This window comes from Leishmania mexicana, chromosome 22 (genome assembly GCF_000234665.1).
Source record: "Leishmania mexicana MHOM/GT/2001/U1103 complete genome, chromosome 22".
Taxonomy (NCBI): domain Eukaryota; phylum Euglenozoa; class Kinetoplastea; order Trypanosomatida; family Trypanosomatidae; genus Leishmania; species Leishmania mexicana.
Genome location: NC_018326.1, coordinates 466,489 through 480,671, shown reverse-complemented (window position 1 = coordinate 480,671; position 14,183 = coordinate 466,489). Strand labels below are relative to the sequence as shown.

Sequence of the window (14,183 nt, the reverse complement as noted above, 5' to 3'; positions counted from 1 at the left end):
CCGGTCCACTTGCTCCAACATTAGCCAAGCTGAGACTACATAGTGTGTGCACATGACAGACCCCCTCTGCCGGGCCCATGCTTGGACAGGTCGGCCGCAGACACACTCAAAGATCACGCATCACCAGTGGCAAGGGGTCAGTGCGCACAGGGCCTCCGTTCGATCCGTGATGCTCTACCGACCGCACCATAAAACACGCCTCATATCTTCTCTTCGCCGCATATTACGGCGGACACTCGACCTCCAGCTGCCTCACCAGCGCCGCGAGCTCGAAGACGTGCGGGTCTGCCGCCCCCATGTCCCGCAGCGCACGGTCGAGGTTGTATAAGTACTCACGGTTCGGCCCGCTCTGCCCAGTACTGTTCAGGATCTGACGTGCCATGGCCTCCATCGTGGCAGGACCGAGGTAGTCGGCGTTGTCCTCGGTGGCGTTGTAGCACAGGCACACCATCGCCTTGCTGGGCGTGTCCATGCCCTTGTCTGCCAATTTTAGCGGGCGGTCCTCGCCGCCGACGGCGGCGAGCGACGGGTGGGCGTCGTAGATGGTCACGAAGAGGCGCTCATATCCACCTTTCTCGCGCACATCCAGCGCCTGGAAGATCGTGTTCAGCTTCTCAGGGTCCGCCGGCAGTTGGTACGCCTTGCCGTACACGCGCTGCTCCTTGTCCTCCGAGGGCAGCAGCGTCACCACACGGCCCGGCTTGCCCGGCACCCCGCGGTGATCGCGTGAGCCCTGGTAGAAAACGCGCTTGTAACCCTTGATGTACGCCTCGTACTCCGCGTCGAACTCGAAGTTCTGCTTCCACAAGATGGAGCCGTAGCCGAAGACGACGAAGACATGATCGTCGAAGGACGGAAGGCCAAACTGCTCATGGTAGCGCGTTTTCCTTCGTGTCAGTGCCGCTGAGGATGACATGCGTGCGCGCGTGTATGTGCGAGGATATGTAAGAACTACTGCTGCTTTTTCCGGCCTTCTTTAGCTTCAGCGGGGTGAAGAAAATGCTTGCAGCAGTGACGGCGGTGTGTGGAGGAGGGAGGGAGGGGGGGGAAGTACAAGCGCACGGGTAGGGCGATGAACAGCGAGCACAAAAAATGAAAGCGGTCGCTGCGTGGCCGACTCCGCAGCACTAACAAAATCGCCGCCAGCGACGATGACACATGCGGGAAGCAGCGGCGTGTCGCGCACCATTGCGCATTGATCTCCATCTACCTTTTACATATATATAGAGAGAGGGGTGGGGGAGTTCATAGGAGTGCATGTCTATGCGCTACGTGCCTCTCTATCACGCACTTGTCTTCACCTCTGCGCACACTTGCAGGCTAAAGAAGGGGTGGAGTGGGGAGAGGGGCGCACGCGGTGCGGCCGACGGGCGCGCCGTCGTCAACTCTACTCCGCATCAGCAGTCCCCAAAAGGTCACACACGCACGGGGAGGACAATACGGAGCAGCACAGCTCAGCTGGGTGCGCCTGCGTCTTGCGTGGCGCTCATAGGCAACATGAAGTGCTAAAGCTGGGGTGCTGTTCCGCTTCTAGTTCCGGTGTTGACGTCGCCGCCGCCTAGGAGAGAATGTTGCCGGCGTCCAGCTCCTTGTCAGCCTCACCTCGCTCGTGCGCCATCGGCACCTCTGTGATAGACGGAGTTCCGCTTTTCACAGCAACACCGTCGCTCATCTTTACATGCGACTTGCTTGACGGCAGCTCCGGCGTGGCCTTGCCCGTCTGCGACGGCGCTGACGTGTAGCCGTGCTCGGCCAGCGCGGCGGCGAACTGGTGCAAGTGCCTCTCTTCCTCTGGGCTATTGCTGATAGTGAAGCGGCGCTGCAGCTGAAGGGGCGGCAAGTTCGTGACGAGGGAGACTGGCCGCGGTTGCTTCAGTGAGCCAACACTGGTGGTGGCGGTCGCGGTGGCCACGCCACGAGGCGTCCGTGCGGGCGGCTTCCCGTGATGCTGCTGCACAGGCCGCTGCGGTTTCGCCGTCGCCGCGGTGGTCACCTCCAGTGAGCTCCGATGCGCTGCCGAGGGCGGTTGCGTGGAACTCTCAGGGACCGCCGTGGCCGTACTGGAAAACGACTTGTCTCCCGGGCTTCCTCCCGCGCATGCACGTGGCGGTGCAAGGCAATCGCCGTCTGTGACGCGTCTCCCATTGCCCGTTTCTTGCTGTTGTTGCTGCAGCACCGCTTCCCACTGCCGAAAGGACGGGGTGCGGGTGAGTGACATCACGGTCGGGTAGCTGACGACGGCCTCACCCCCACCATCGCCATCTGCCCTCCTTGCGCCGCCTTGTCGCTCCTCTCGCCACCGCTTCCGGCGCGCTGCTTCTCGGTTCTCTTCATCCACGACGGCTGTGGCGGCGGCAGCCGTGAGTGCGCGCTGCGAATTCAAATGTCGCCAGCGCCGGCGATGATACGGCACATAGAGGCGCTTCTCCGACAAGTAGGCCAGCACATACACGGCGGATAGATAGTAGAAGCAGAAGCAAGCGACGTCGAGGGAGACGACCGCGCCATAGCCGGCGGCGCGCCAGGCGCGAGAGGCGTGAGAGAGAAATCCCCAAACTTCAGTGGATGCCGCTGCCGATGACCAACGAGGGAGCAGAATGTCCTTGTAGATCACGGTGAAGGCTGTGAGGAAGGTGCGTAGCAGCCACAGCGGTGTAAAAGCGCCGAGCAGCGATGCTGTGTCCGCCCACATGCAGGCCGTGACGAGGTATGTCGAGAGCACTTGACCCAGCACCGCGAGGAGCTCAAAGACAAGAATGGACTCCTGCACCGCCATCAGCGCGTAGCAGAGGGTGAGGCTGTGGTAGCGCCGCGAGACGAGTGTGCGGACGCTGAGAAGCACCACATCTGCGAAGGAGAAGACAAGAAGCAAGGAGAGCACAACGTGGTAAGAGAGGGCCATGTGTCTGCACGCGCGTGTACAGGTGTGTGTGTGTGTTCGCTCAAGGATGCATCCTTTGCAGTCCTGCCCGTTCACGCGCTGCATGCAAGACGCACAGGACCGGAGGGGGACGAGTACAACAGACAGAGTAAGGTGGAGGGGTGGGGAGAAAGATGAAAGGGTAATGCCAGACATTGCGCACAAGACTCCACGGAGCCAATGGCGGCGGCGTTGAGGGGGTGCGGGGGTGGGGGGGGGGGGAGGTTGAGGAAGGAGAGAAGCAAGAGCGCCCGAGCGAGCGGGAGCCCTGACCTCTCCCTACCTCCCTCCCCATCCACACACAGACAAAAGGTGATGAGCACGACCGATGAGTCACACACCGCCCTCGCTGTGGCGTTGATGTTCCGTTCGCGACGCGCACGCCACGCCACCGAGGTTCGCACACATCCCACCCTGTTGGCTTCCCCGCGCACACGGTCCGTGAGTGGAAATCCATGAACGACCACCCCCCTACTCCTTGCGCTTCTGCTGGACGTGTTCGTTTTCACGTGCGATCTGGCGTGGGAACTGCTCGACCTCCATTTACCGGCGCACACACGCGCTGACCCACCATGCACAAGATATGTACATACAGGAAAAGAAGGCTGTGAAAGGGGTTACGCACATTGGGCAAGCCGAAGGGCAACACGAAGCAGGGGGAGGGAGGGAGGCAGGGAGGGAGGGAGAGGGAGAAGGGGATATGTCCCAAGAAGGTGGGTTCACACACACAGACACACAGGCAGGGGTAACGATTTATATATACATATATATATATATATGTGTGTGTGTGCAGGATGTATGTGGACGGCAACATGTGAGGCTGGACGAGGACGAGGGTGACGGATGAATGATGATGCACGGGAGATCGAGGTAGAGGTGGGGCACAACACAGCACGTCCGCCTTAGCACGTATGAACATGGGCGGACAGGGGGAGAGGGAGGAGGCTGGGGTTTGGGAGAGGGGGGGGTGGGGAGCGGTGGAGAAGGCGATACTATTGCACGCACAGTCACTGGGAATGAGGACGCGCATACGCACACGCACACACGCACACAGAGACATAGAGATTAGTGAAGAGGGGCAGTTGAATACATCAAATATGGAGCACACACGCACACACGCACACACGCACACACGCACACACGCACACACGCAGGAGGAGGGCCTCCGTTGTGCCGTCGGATGAGCAACAACAGCGTCACGAACGACAGCGTGTGAGGGACGCGCGCGCCATAAAAGGGATTAGGGAGAAACAGTCGTGTAGCGGCGTTGCGCCGTATCATCATTCACATTGGTAGTCTGGTAGGGTGGGAGTGGGGGCCTGGTGTGACCGGTCTGCCGGAGCACACTGGCCGAGCTGCGTTGTGAGAGGAGGAGGAGAACCAAGTTGGCGATGTGCTCATCAGCCGCTCACCCCGCATGTGCACGCACATTCACGCAGCGTTGGCCCTCGCACCACCTCACGCCGACAACACCTTCATAAATTTGCCATCCGCGTAGACGTAAGGGGTGCCCCCGTATGGGCGAATGCCAATAGCCCGCATCATGTAGGGCTCGCGGTGGCACAACGGGCACCTCTCATCATTCTTCACCGTCATCCCCTCCCCCACGCGTGCGCGATCGATGGAGTGACCGACACTGCCGCCTAGGCCGTGTAGCGACGTTAACGTAGGCAGCGCGGAGTTGGAGGAGGGGCGAAGCGGGGGCGGTGCTATGAAAACACTGTTGGCTGCGCTACCGCACGCCCGAACGCTGCTGCCGGACCTGCGCTGATTGAGTGGAAGGGGTACAGGAAGCTTCAGCGACTCTTGCGGGGTTGTGTCGAAGGAGGCGACAGCATTTGTGCTCTCGGCTACGTTGGCGCGCAGCGCACCGTCGAGGCTGCTGATTAGGCTGCTCTCGGTGCCGTCATCGTCGCGGTCGAGGGTGCTGGATGAGCCTGCGCCGGTGCCAATGACAACGCTATTTGCCCCGCTTGCATGCACGGACTGAATCACCGAGGCTGGAGAAGCCGTGCCGAACTTGTACCAGTGGGACAGCGGCTCGCCTTCCAAAGGACCACCCGTGTGAACACTGTCATTCGTCGCAGTCCGAGGGTGAGCAGAGCTTGGCGACTGCGAGCCTGCAGCAGCGTCCAACACACTCACCGCCATCACCGACTTCTGCTTCAGATACACGTCGCTCCGTTGCTGCTGTCGCTGCCGTTGCCGGTGAAGGGCCTCGTCCTGCTTCGGCGTCACCGTGCCTGCGGCCGACGATACACGGTCAGAGCTCAGCGGCCTGGATAGAACAACGACGGCGGGGGTTAAACCCAGCAAGGACTGTTGCTGGGCACTGATGTCCTCTTCGTCCGCCTTTGCTTGACGCATCTTCTGACTGCGCGCCACCAGCGCACGGGTCTCGGCTCGGTACTGCTGGCGGTGCTTCATTTGGCGGTAGTGGTACTGAATCACACGCCCTGCGAGGTCTTCCAGGGCGTCCAGCGTCGGCGCCAGCCGGGGGCACCAGACGGGGCGGCGCGGTGCCGACACTGACCCCGCCACCGATTTGCGCGGGCTCGCTGCGGCGAGGTGCGCACGTTTCATGGACGCCGACGGAGACGGCGGCGCGGCAGAAAGCTGGTGCGTGGAAAGACCAGCTCGCGGCGGGCAGGCTGTGTCTCTGCAGCTCCGTCCCAAGCCTTCTTCAGCTGGGGATGCGTCGCCGTCGTGCTGAGGGTCGAGCCCCGGAGTGTCCACCTCATCTCTGCCGGTGATGCTGGCGCCACTCCCAAAGGTCACGAGTGACTCCCAGAGCGGCGATGATGCTTTCTGCCTGCCGGCGCCGACCACTTTCTCGTTGCTCCGCAGTCGAAGTCCGTTTCCGTTGTTTCTGTAGCTTACAGCGCTGTGCTCGCCATGGGCAGCCGCACCGGTGGTGAGTCTGTGGGGCACGTGCTGCCCCTGCAGCTCCGCCGCCTCCGCTGCTGCTTCTTCGGCAATGGTTGGAAAAGGCGTTGAGAAGAAGGGGTGGGCTAGGATAGCATCGGCCGGCAGCCGCTCCTCTGGGGAGGCCTGCAGTAGGCGGGAGACGAGGTCCAGTGCGACAGGCGGCAGTCCAGGTCGTGAGGGCCGCACTCGGGCCTGGAGAATGTGTCGAAGGGTGCTCGCGCCGTCGTGTGGGTAGCGGCCATGGTTCAGCATGAAGTACAGGACGACACCGAGAGCCCAGGCATCGGCGAGGTAGGGGTCGTAGGACTCGCCCCGCAGCACCTCCGGAGCGACAGTGTGTCGCGTGCCGCGGAGCTCATGCAGTCGATCACCTTGCGCACAGAAACAGCACGAGACCATGTTGCTAATACGCAGCAGACCATTGGCCCCCACCAGGAGGTGATCAGGAGCGATGCCGGTATGGACCACGTTGTACTGGTGCAGGTGCAACACACCCTTCACGGCTTGCTCGAAGAGGTCGCGAGTGAGCGACAGCGGCACGTGCGACGGCACTGCCGCGCCAAGGAAGGGGTTGACAGAGGCCACCGCCATCGGCGAGGTGCTAGCGCCGTCCATCGTCGAGGCGGCAGTGCTGGGGGCCCAAATGTTCTTCTTCAGCCGGCGCGACGATATGCCTTCGGGTGTGCTCGTCGGATCGGTGGCTGACAGCGCCCGCAAGCGGCTCGACTTCCGGTGAGGTGCTCCCTTCTCCGTTGTCTCCGGCTCCGTTGTCGGTGCGCCGGCCGAGGTCGCAGCGGCAGAAGAATGAGCAGGGGCTCGCGACATGGTCTGCAGGCAAGACAGGAGTTTTGCCCGTGCGGCGGCGTCGGTGAAGAGTTTGGTGATGTTCATGGACGGAAACAGATGCATCAGCATGTACACGGATGTGTTCGACTCGAAACACTCGACCATCTCCAGCACATACTTGCTTTTGGGCAGGGTACGCTGCACCCGGATCGACGCCGCCACACGGTCCCACATCCACTGCGCCTCCGCCAGCACGCGCTTGTCGTACACGCGCACCACATACCGCACACCGGTGGTGATGTGCCTGCACAGACGTGTGCGACAGTCGAAGTCACCCGTGGCGAGGACGCGGCCGAGCTCGTAGTTGCCGATCACCTGGCGGTGCGCCGTGCCGCCTGCAGTGCTGGCATGCATGCTGACACGGCTCTTGCCTCCGCTTGGCGATCCTCCAGCGTACTCGGCGTGGTGAGACTGCGGGGAGTGAGGGTCTCGTGCATGCGGATTCACTTCTTGATTTCCACCAATAGTGCCGTGGCCACTTTCACCCGCGATGCGCGGGGTGGCTGCAGCCGCTGACGCGGACATCGTGCTTGGTGCGCCGGCCTGACACGATGGAAAGGGAAAGGACAGCGCTCGTTGACGCGTGGCTGCCTCTGTGTGTCTGGAGAGCTGAGGGAGGAAACAAGGAAGGGGCGGCAGCGGCGGTGCAAAAGTAGATGTGCAACAGAGAAAACAAAGTCGCCAGCAGCAGCCGAGCGCATTGTTGCTGTGCTTGTCACATGGGACGACAGTCACATTGGTGGGGAGTGGTATGGGAAGCGACTGGATTCCGGCATGATGGCACAGATACATCGGACAGAGAAGGCGCCTACCAGGCAGAGGTCCGCCACCCCACACGCCGGGCACACCACGCCACGTCCCCTCTTCGCACAGATGCAAGTTGCCTTGTCGCATGTGATCGCCTTGATCCAGAGGGGTTGGGGGTGAGTGGAGGCTCCTGCGGTGCTGTGCAGATGCACTTTTACTTTTCCGCGGCTTTTTTAGCGTGATCGTGTGCGTTACTTAGCGAGCATCGACACCGCCACCGACATACACACGGACACGCACAGACACAGACATGCACAAACTTAGCCCCTGCTCGTCATCTACCGCGAGAAAAGGAGGTCACGAGACGGCTGAGCGGAGGAAGAAGCGGGCAGCACACCGACCCCCCTCCCTCCCCCGCCTGGGTGAATGTGTCGCGCTCCTCTCCGTCGCGCACCGTGCTCTCTGCTTCTCTCTCTCCTACCTCAACGTGGTACTTCGTCACCAGCGAGCTCGCTGTACGTCTTGTGCCGGATGTCGTCGCGGAAGCTGTTGTACCGGTTCATCGCCTTCTTCTGCACGCGCTCGGTCAGAGAACGGTCGCCGTACGTCGTGGCGCTGTTCGGGTCATTTTCATCCTCGACTTCGCCCTCCATTTGGTAGATGAGCGTCTTGTCCACTGCGTCCACCAGCCACGTGGCGACAGGGCCGCCCACCGGCGAGCAGCCAAAGTAGCGCTCGAAGAGGGAGCCGAACTCGCACTCGACGATGCGGCCAACGTTGGGTAGCGACGGACTGCTCCACAACGTTTGCCGGTACACAGAGCCGCCGAGCCCGAGCATGTTCACCTCGCGCGACAGCGCCAGCCGGTGCAGGGCACTTTCGTTGTCAAGGAAGCCGTCCACGACCCGCGAGGTGGTATCGAAGAGCGTCTTGCCGGTGTCCTCGATTTTCAGCCTAAAGTTTAAGCCAGGGACGTCTATTTGGAAGGGCGAGGTGTAGCGCTGCGTCACCGCGTCGAACACCAACGGCTGGCGGGCGTGCTTGCTGAGCAGCGGCGCGTCCCCCTTGACTGCCGCCGTCGCCGCGTTTCCGCCGGAGATGTACACGGGATTCTTGTAGTCGAGGTTGATGGAGAAGATGCGTTGCGGCAGCCGCCCCCAGCAGAGGCTGCTGCAGATGCTGCCGGCCAGCCAGCTCGTGCGTTGCCAGTGAATGCGGTCGACCACCATGACTCGCATCGAGAGCGTCGGGTGCGGCGCGGGGTCAAGGAGGCGTTCCAGCCACGACTGCTTGGCAGGGCTGTTGTTACCGACGATCATCGTGACGAGCCCCAGCGGCACCACCGTGTCACCATCCTCGTTCACGTAGTTGTTGAGCTGATTGCCGCCTTCTGATAGGGATGGCGAAGAGGACAGCTGCGAGGGCGAGGACGCGGGCGGGGATCCGGCAGCCCCGGCGTCGGAGTCAGTTGCCCCGCTCGGTCGCGGAGCCGTCATGCACATGAACTGCGGAACCACAGATGGCCCACGCCGCGCCGCCGCCGCCTTCGCGCTGGCCTCCGTCGGCGTCAGAGGCTTTACCTCTGGGACGGCCATACCTTTGGGCAAGATCATCACCCCGAACTGCTCCGCTTCGTACCGCTTGTGCAGGCAATACTGGAGATTGTGGAGGGGAACAAACCACGTCACCATGGCCGCGTCGACGGTGCGGATGGAGGTGGTGACCTGGTCAGGATCCGTCGGCTGCATGACGAGGTAGTTTAACGGGTCTCGGATGCGTCGCGTGCAGCGCACAAGCGCCTTGCTCGCGGCAGCAGCTCCAGATTGGGAGGACATGATGCGTGTATGCTCCTCTATGTGCTGAGAAAAGAGTGGGTGGGTGGTGCAGGCTGTGAAGGGCGCACCTTCGCGATCTGTGGCACCCGAGAGAGGTGTGTGCATGCGTGTGCAGCGAAGGGGGATGCAGTGCCAGCGATAGCCACAAAGAGGGGTGGGCGGGTGAGTGGGAGAGGGAGGGAGGGAGGCGGGGGGGGGGGGCAACGGAGCGGTAAGAGGGAGGGTGTGGAGTGGAGAGAAGGCTGACACAACCAGACACACAGCCACACGGATGCACCATGAAGATAGACGTTGCTCCGCCGGCATCCGTTGGGCGGGAGATTCAGGCGTTGGCGCACCGGCGTTCGGTTGCTTCGCACGTCTAAAATGGCCTTCGCGTGTGCGTCTGCGGAACACGTGGAGGCGCATGTACAACCTCATAGAAACAGAACGGAACTAATAAACGGATAGACACACGCACGCACGCACCCCACACACGCCCTCAGAGCTTCGCGAATGATTGGCGTGCGTGTGGTGCGTGCGGAGGGGAGGGGTGGGAGGGTTGGGGAGGGGGGGGGAGGCAGAATAAAGGGAAGGAATAGAGATCGTATGGAGTACCACAGCACACGAGCGAAGAAGTACAAGAGGCAGAAACGGATGAGCCCACCCCACCCCACCTCCCCTCCTCGAAGCACGCACGCACGCACGATGGCGCCAGATGCACACGGACATGCGCGGGCGCCACGAGTGCGGCTGATGGTGCGTGGGGGAGGGGGAGAAGGCGTGTGTGTACGTTTTATGGGGGAGGGGGGGGGTGGACTGGCGGGACTTGAGCGGGGCATAAAGAAGAGAGGGGAGAGGGTGCCGCTCGAATCGCTTCGTGATCTGAGAAGACCAGATGCAAGCGCCGAGCGGGCAACATACAAAGTGACACGAGAAGGCCAAGAGAACAAGAAAGAATTAGAGGGAGATCGCGTCGGCGATGATGGAGGGGTGGGGCAGCAAAGCAGCTACTAGCTCTTCACAGCCCCCACCTCCACCCCTTTCACTTGTGTGCGCCAGTGCGTCATCGATGGCAGCGCCGCATACGACCCAGCAGCCATGTGCGCTCCCGGCGGCGCCTAAGCCGGACGACAAACAACAGAGCCAGCGACACCACGTACACAGAGGAGCGATGCGGCATCATCCACGCCGACTGACGTCGCATGAGAGGCCGACGTGGCGCGTGCAGGGCTGGCCCAGCTTTGCCGAGTCGCGCGGCGGGCATCGCGCTGAGGGATGCTTGCGATAGTACCGACGCCTCACGGCCCAAGGGAGAGAGGCGCCGGACAGCGTGCGGAATCCGCGCGGCCCCGACGGATCTGCTCGACACCGCGGTTATCGCTGATCGGCAGCTCCGATCTAGCGGCCTGTCCATGTCGTCTTGGATGGAGGCTCGGCGGCGCGGGAGATCATGATGGGTCCGCCCCATGAACGAGGGGGCGGAGCGCTGCGGTGCTCGGCTGTGGAGCAGCGAATATGAGGGCTCCCTCGACTGGCGTTGCTCCCACTCCTGCGCCGGCAGCGTTGGAGAGGGTGATGGGGGTGATATGGTGGTCTCGCGTTTCTTGTAAGGAATGTACACGGCGTGCGGCGCGCGGAGGAGCTGAGCAAGGGGAGATCGCGGAGTGAACCGCGGCGCCTCCTCACCGGCAGGGGCGACGGAGATCATGGAGGCACTTCGCGAGGCGGCAGCGGCGTTGGGAGACGCGGGTGAGAGCACTGGATCTGGTGTGCCGTGTTCGCTGACGCGGCTTGGCGTGCTAGTCATGAAAGGTACGCACGGGGCTACCGTCGTTACGCGGTCCGCAGATGGTGGGGGCGGTGAGCGAGGACGCGCAGCGGCTGCCTTGGCAGTGGCCCCCATATTCTGCGGCATCATGCGTCGTCGAACAGCCGCGACAACGCTGTGGCCCAAGGAGTCTTTCCTCGCCACTGGCACTGCGTGCTGCACCCGCCGCGCCGCTTCGGAAAACTCGGCGCGGAGGGTGAGTCGACGCCGCCCGTACGTGCGGAAGAAGGCATGATGTTGGAGCTGCGCAAGGCTCAGCCGCTTGGCGGGGTCGACGTGCAGCATGCCGACAAGGATGTCCATCGTCGTCGGCCGCACGCCAGCACGTGCGAGCGCCAGGACAAGGGGCAGATGCTCGCGTGCGGCTGCGGATTGCAAGAAGGCTTTGAGCTCGTCCATCATCGGCGACGGATCACACTTGAGGCTGTGCCTCGCCGCGTTCTCATACAGCGCGCACACAACGTCGTTGACCACCGCCTCGTACATCCGCTGCGGACGAGTGCCGACGGCTTCTGCACTGAATGTGCCTCGAGATACACGGCGGTAGCGCGGCAGCGGGGGGAGGCGGCCGATCAGCATCATGTAGAGAAGGACCCCAAGCACGTAGATGTCGCTGGCTGGTGTGGCGTGCTGCGTATCCACCCACACCCTAAAGTGCGCCCCGCCGGTGCTGCGGACTGTTTGGACCTCTGCTGCGTCTTTCCGTACACCAGTGTCAACCGTACTGCTGTCCACCGCCACCAGCAACACTCTCTCGGGGGCGGTGAGGTGCTGCAGCAGCACGGCCTCATAGGCCGCGTTTGAGAGGCCGCCTACCCCACCCTCCAGCATGGCAGCGTCATCGTTGCCGCTGACGGCGTTGCCCAGGAGGAACCCGCTCAACGACAATGCCGGGACGGCGACCGCGTCAGACAGCCCGCCACCGCACAGGTACGACATCGAGGCCGTCTCCTCGTGCTGTTTCAAGCACACGTAGCCGCTCATCGTGACGGGCCTCGACTTCGTCGGTAGGGCAGGTGCTCCGCCAACGGCGACAGCAGCAGCACACGGGAATTTCAGGAGCTCGCCCGGCTCCACCAGTTGGTCAGGGATCAGTGGAAGGAGGTGGTCAGTGACGTGCACCTCGCGTGGGGCCTGCTCCGCCTGCGCAGCACTACGGGCGTCAACCGGCTGGCCAATCAAGACGTTGTTCGGCTTGAGGTTACCGTGCGCGAGTCCGGCGCGATGAAGTCTCGCCAGTGCGGTGCAGACTCCCCATGTAATGTCGGCTGCATCGTGCGTCGTCAGCGCTTGCTCATCACTGGCGACGGCTGCCGCGACAGCGGCGCCGTACGTGTCGATTGCAAGCGCCGCTGCCTGGTCCGCCACACGTTTCTTTGCCTTGTCGGCTGCCGACGCACCCTTCAGCCATCGACCGATGTGGCGCCGCAGCTTCTCGAGAGCGTCATTCGTCAGGGCAGACGCCGCCGCGGCCTCCACTTGCGGGTCGTCGCTGCCGAACACCGCCGCCGTGTTCACCCACGTCGGCATCACCGTCACAGGCAGTCGCTCCCGCCCCCAGCGTTCCTGCACAAGGTTCCACAGCACCTCTGCGTGGTCAATATAGTCACGTGCGAACAGGAATACGGTGGGGTGGGGCAGCGGCGACGCGGCACTGGGGCTCTGACCGCTGCTCCCGCTCTGGTGATGCTGCTGCTGCGTGGGCTGCTTCACGACTACATCCAGGGCCCACCCTTGCTCTCTGAGCTCATCTGCGTCCAGCACCGGCATCGATACCCGACCAGAGGCAGTTGTATCGCAGCTGGAGCCGAGGAAGCTCGAGCAGAAGCGGACGGCCCCACCACTGCTGCCGCTGCCGCCGTGGCTCTTCCTGAGACTGCCTTCTTGGGTGTCGCGCAACATGCTGGCCAGTGTGTACACATCCACTACACCGGCCACGTGGCGCAGGTGACGACGGCGCTGCTCCCACAGGGCGAGTGACACGTTGGGTACCAGCTGCGCACGAGACCAGGATATGTCCTCGTCCTCCGATGCATCATGCGCATGCTCGCGGTATGGCGGCAGCGTCACCGCAACCGCCTTGACCACCACTGCTGGGACAGCGGTGGCGGCAGTGGCGGCCGCTGTCGCCACGGTAACGCGTTCCATTACCTGCACCTGACCACGCGCACTCGCCTCGAGTGGACGCAGCATGCTGTGTGTCTTTTCCATCCAGCGCCACAGCTGCTGCTCCATATGCTTCTGCACATCACGCGCGACAGGCTCGAGTGCGAAGTGAACACAGCGTGCAGAACGGGCCCTGCGTCTGGCTGACGACGTCGTTAATGCGGTCACTCTTGTTACCCGTACAGGCCTGTGCTCTCTTGCAGCCGCCGGCGGCATGACCGGGGCCGAGACAGCCATGTTGGTCGTCATTACCTTGTTCGGTTGTCACCGCAGTGCTAGTTCCCTCTGATGCTGCTGCTGCTGCTGCTACGGCGGGGGGGGGCGGGCGGAGAGTGCAGTGTGTGTGTGCGCAACTTCGTATGTGAACGCCTGCCTGTGTACCTGTGACGCCAACGTCGCTGCACAGTCTGAGGGTGGGGGATAGAGAAGGCAACGGTATCGTTGTGTGTGCGGCACCGCAAGGCGCTCACCATCTTCGCACGCCGGAGAGCGACAGGCAACCACACATACACATACACACAAACACAGAGGGAGAGTCGTGCGCACGTCCCGTGCCAGGCAAAGGGAGGGGGGAGGGGGTCGGGGGAGAGGCCAGCGAAGGTGTGGAGAGCGGAACGACAGACGACCCTTGACAGTGAGGTGGCGCGGGAAAGGGAAGAGACGGAGATGCACCGGTGCGTGTCTGCGCGTGAGCCGTGGGCGACGTGTGGGACGGACGAGAGAAAGAGAGCCGCGGCATGGGCGGAGGAAAAAGGGCGATGGCGCTGGTGATGGTATGGAAAGCCATCGCAGCACGCCACCTCCCCCCTCCCCTCCCCGCCATTCCCTTCTCGTTTCGTTCCGTCGTTTCTCCGACTACCCCAGCACATGCCCAGCCGCATGTGCGTTATGTGTATCTCCTTCAGCGAGGCGCGGTAGCCCCGACACGCGC

The 14,183-nt window shown here is 62.8% G+C and overlaps 5 protein-coding genes across 5 annotated transcripts; all 5 read right to left on the bottom strand.

Annotated features, from left to right (window-relative positions):
* Nucleotides 1-223: 223 nt before the first annotated feature.
* LMXM_22_1190 (conserved hypothetical protein) lies at nt 224-916 on the bottom strand (the record flags this gene model as incomplete). The annotated part of the gene is made up of 1 exon (XM_003875524.1): nt 224-916. The coding sequence occupies one exon, from the start codon at nt 914-916 to the stop codon at nt 224-226; it is 693 nt and encodes a 230-aa protein (XP_003875573.1).
* Nucleotides 917-1,558: 642 nt separating this feature from the next.
* On the bottom strand, nt 1,559-3,076 carry LMXM_22_1180 (hypothetical protein, unknown function; the record flags this gene model as incomplete). The annotated part of the gene is made up of 1 exon (XM_003875523.1): nt 1,559-3,076. The coding sequence occupies one exon, from the start codon at nt 3,074-3,076 to the stop codon at nt 1,559-1,561; it is 1,518 nt and encodes a 505-aa protein (XP_003875572.1).
* A 1,302-nt stretch (nt 3,077-4,378) lies between these two features.
* LMXM_22_1170 (conserved hypothetical protein) lies at nt 4,379-7,048 on the bottom strand (the record flags this gene model as incomplete). The annotated part of the gene is made up of 1 exon (XM_003875522.1): nt 4,379-7,048. The coding sequence occupies one exon, from the start codon at nt 7,046-7,048 to the stop codon at nt 4,379-4,381; it is 2,670 nt and encodes an 889-aa protein (XP_003875571.1).
* Nucleotides 7,049-7,923: 875 nt separating this feature from the next.
* Nucleotides 7,924-9,276, bottom strand: LMXM_22_1160 (conserved hypothetical protein; the record flags this gene model as incomplete). The annotated part of the gene is made up of 1 exon (XM_003875521.1): nt 7,924-9,276. One exon carries the CDS (start codon nt 9,274-9,276, stop codon nt 7,924-7,926), a length of 1,353 nt encoding a protein of 450 aa, XP_003875570.1.
* A 1,045-nt stretch (nt 9,277-10,321) lies between these two features.
* Nucleotides 10,322-13,501, bottom strand: LMXM_22_1150 (conserved hypothetical protein; the record flags this gene model as incomplete). Its single annotated transcript, XM_003875520.1, has 1 exon — nt 10,322-13,501. One exon carries the CDS (start codon nt 13,499-13,501, stop codon nt 10,322-10,324), a length of 3,180 nt encoding a protein of 1,059 aa, XP_003875569.1.
* Nucleotides 13,502-14,183: the final 682 nt, after the last annotated feature.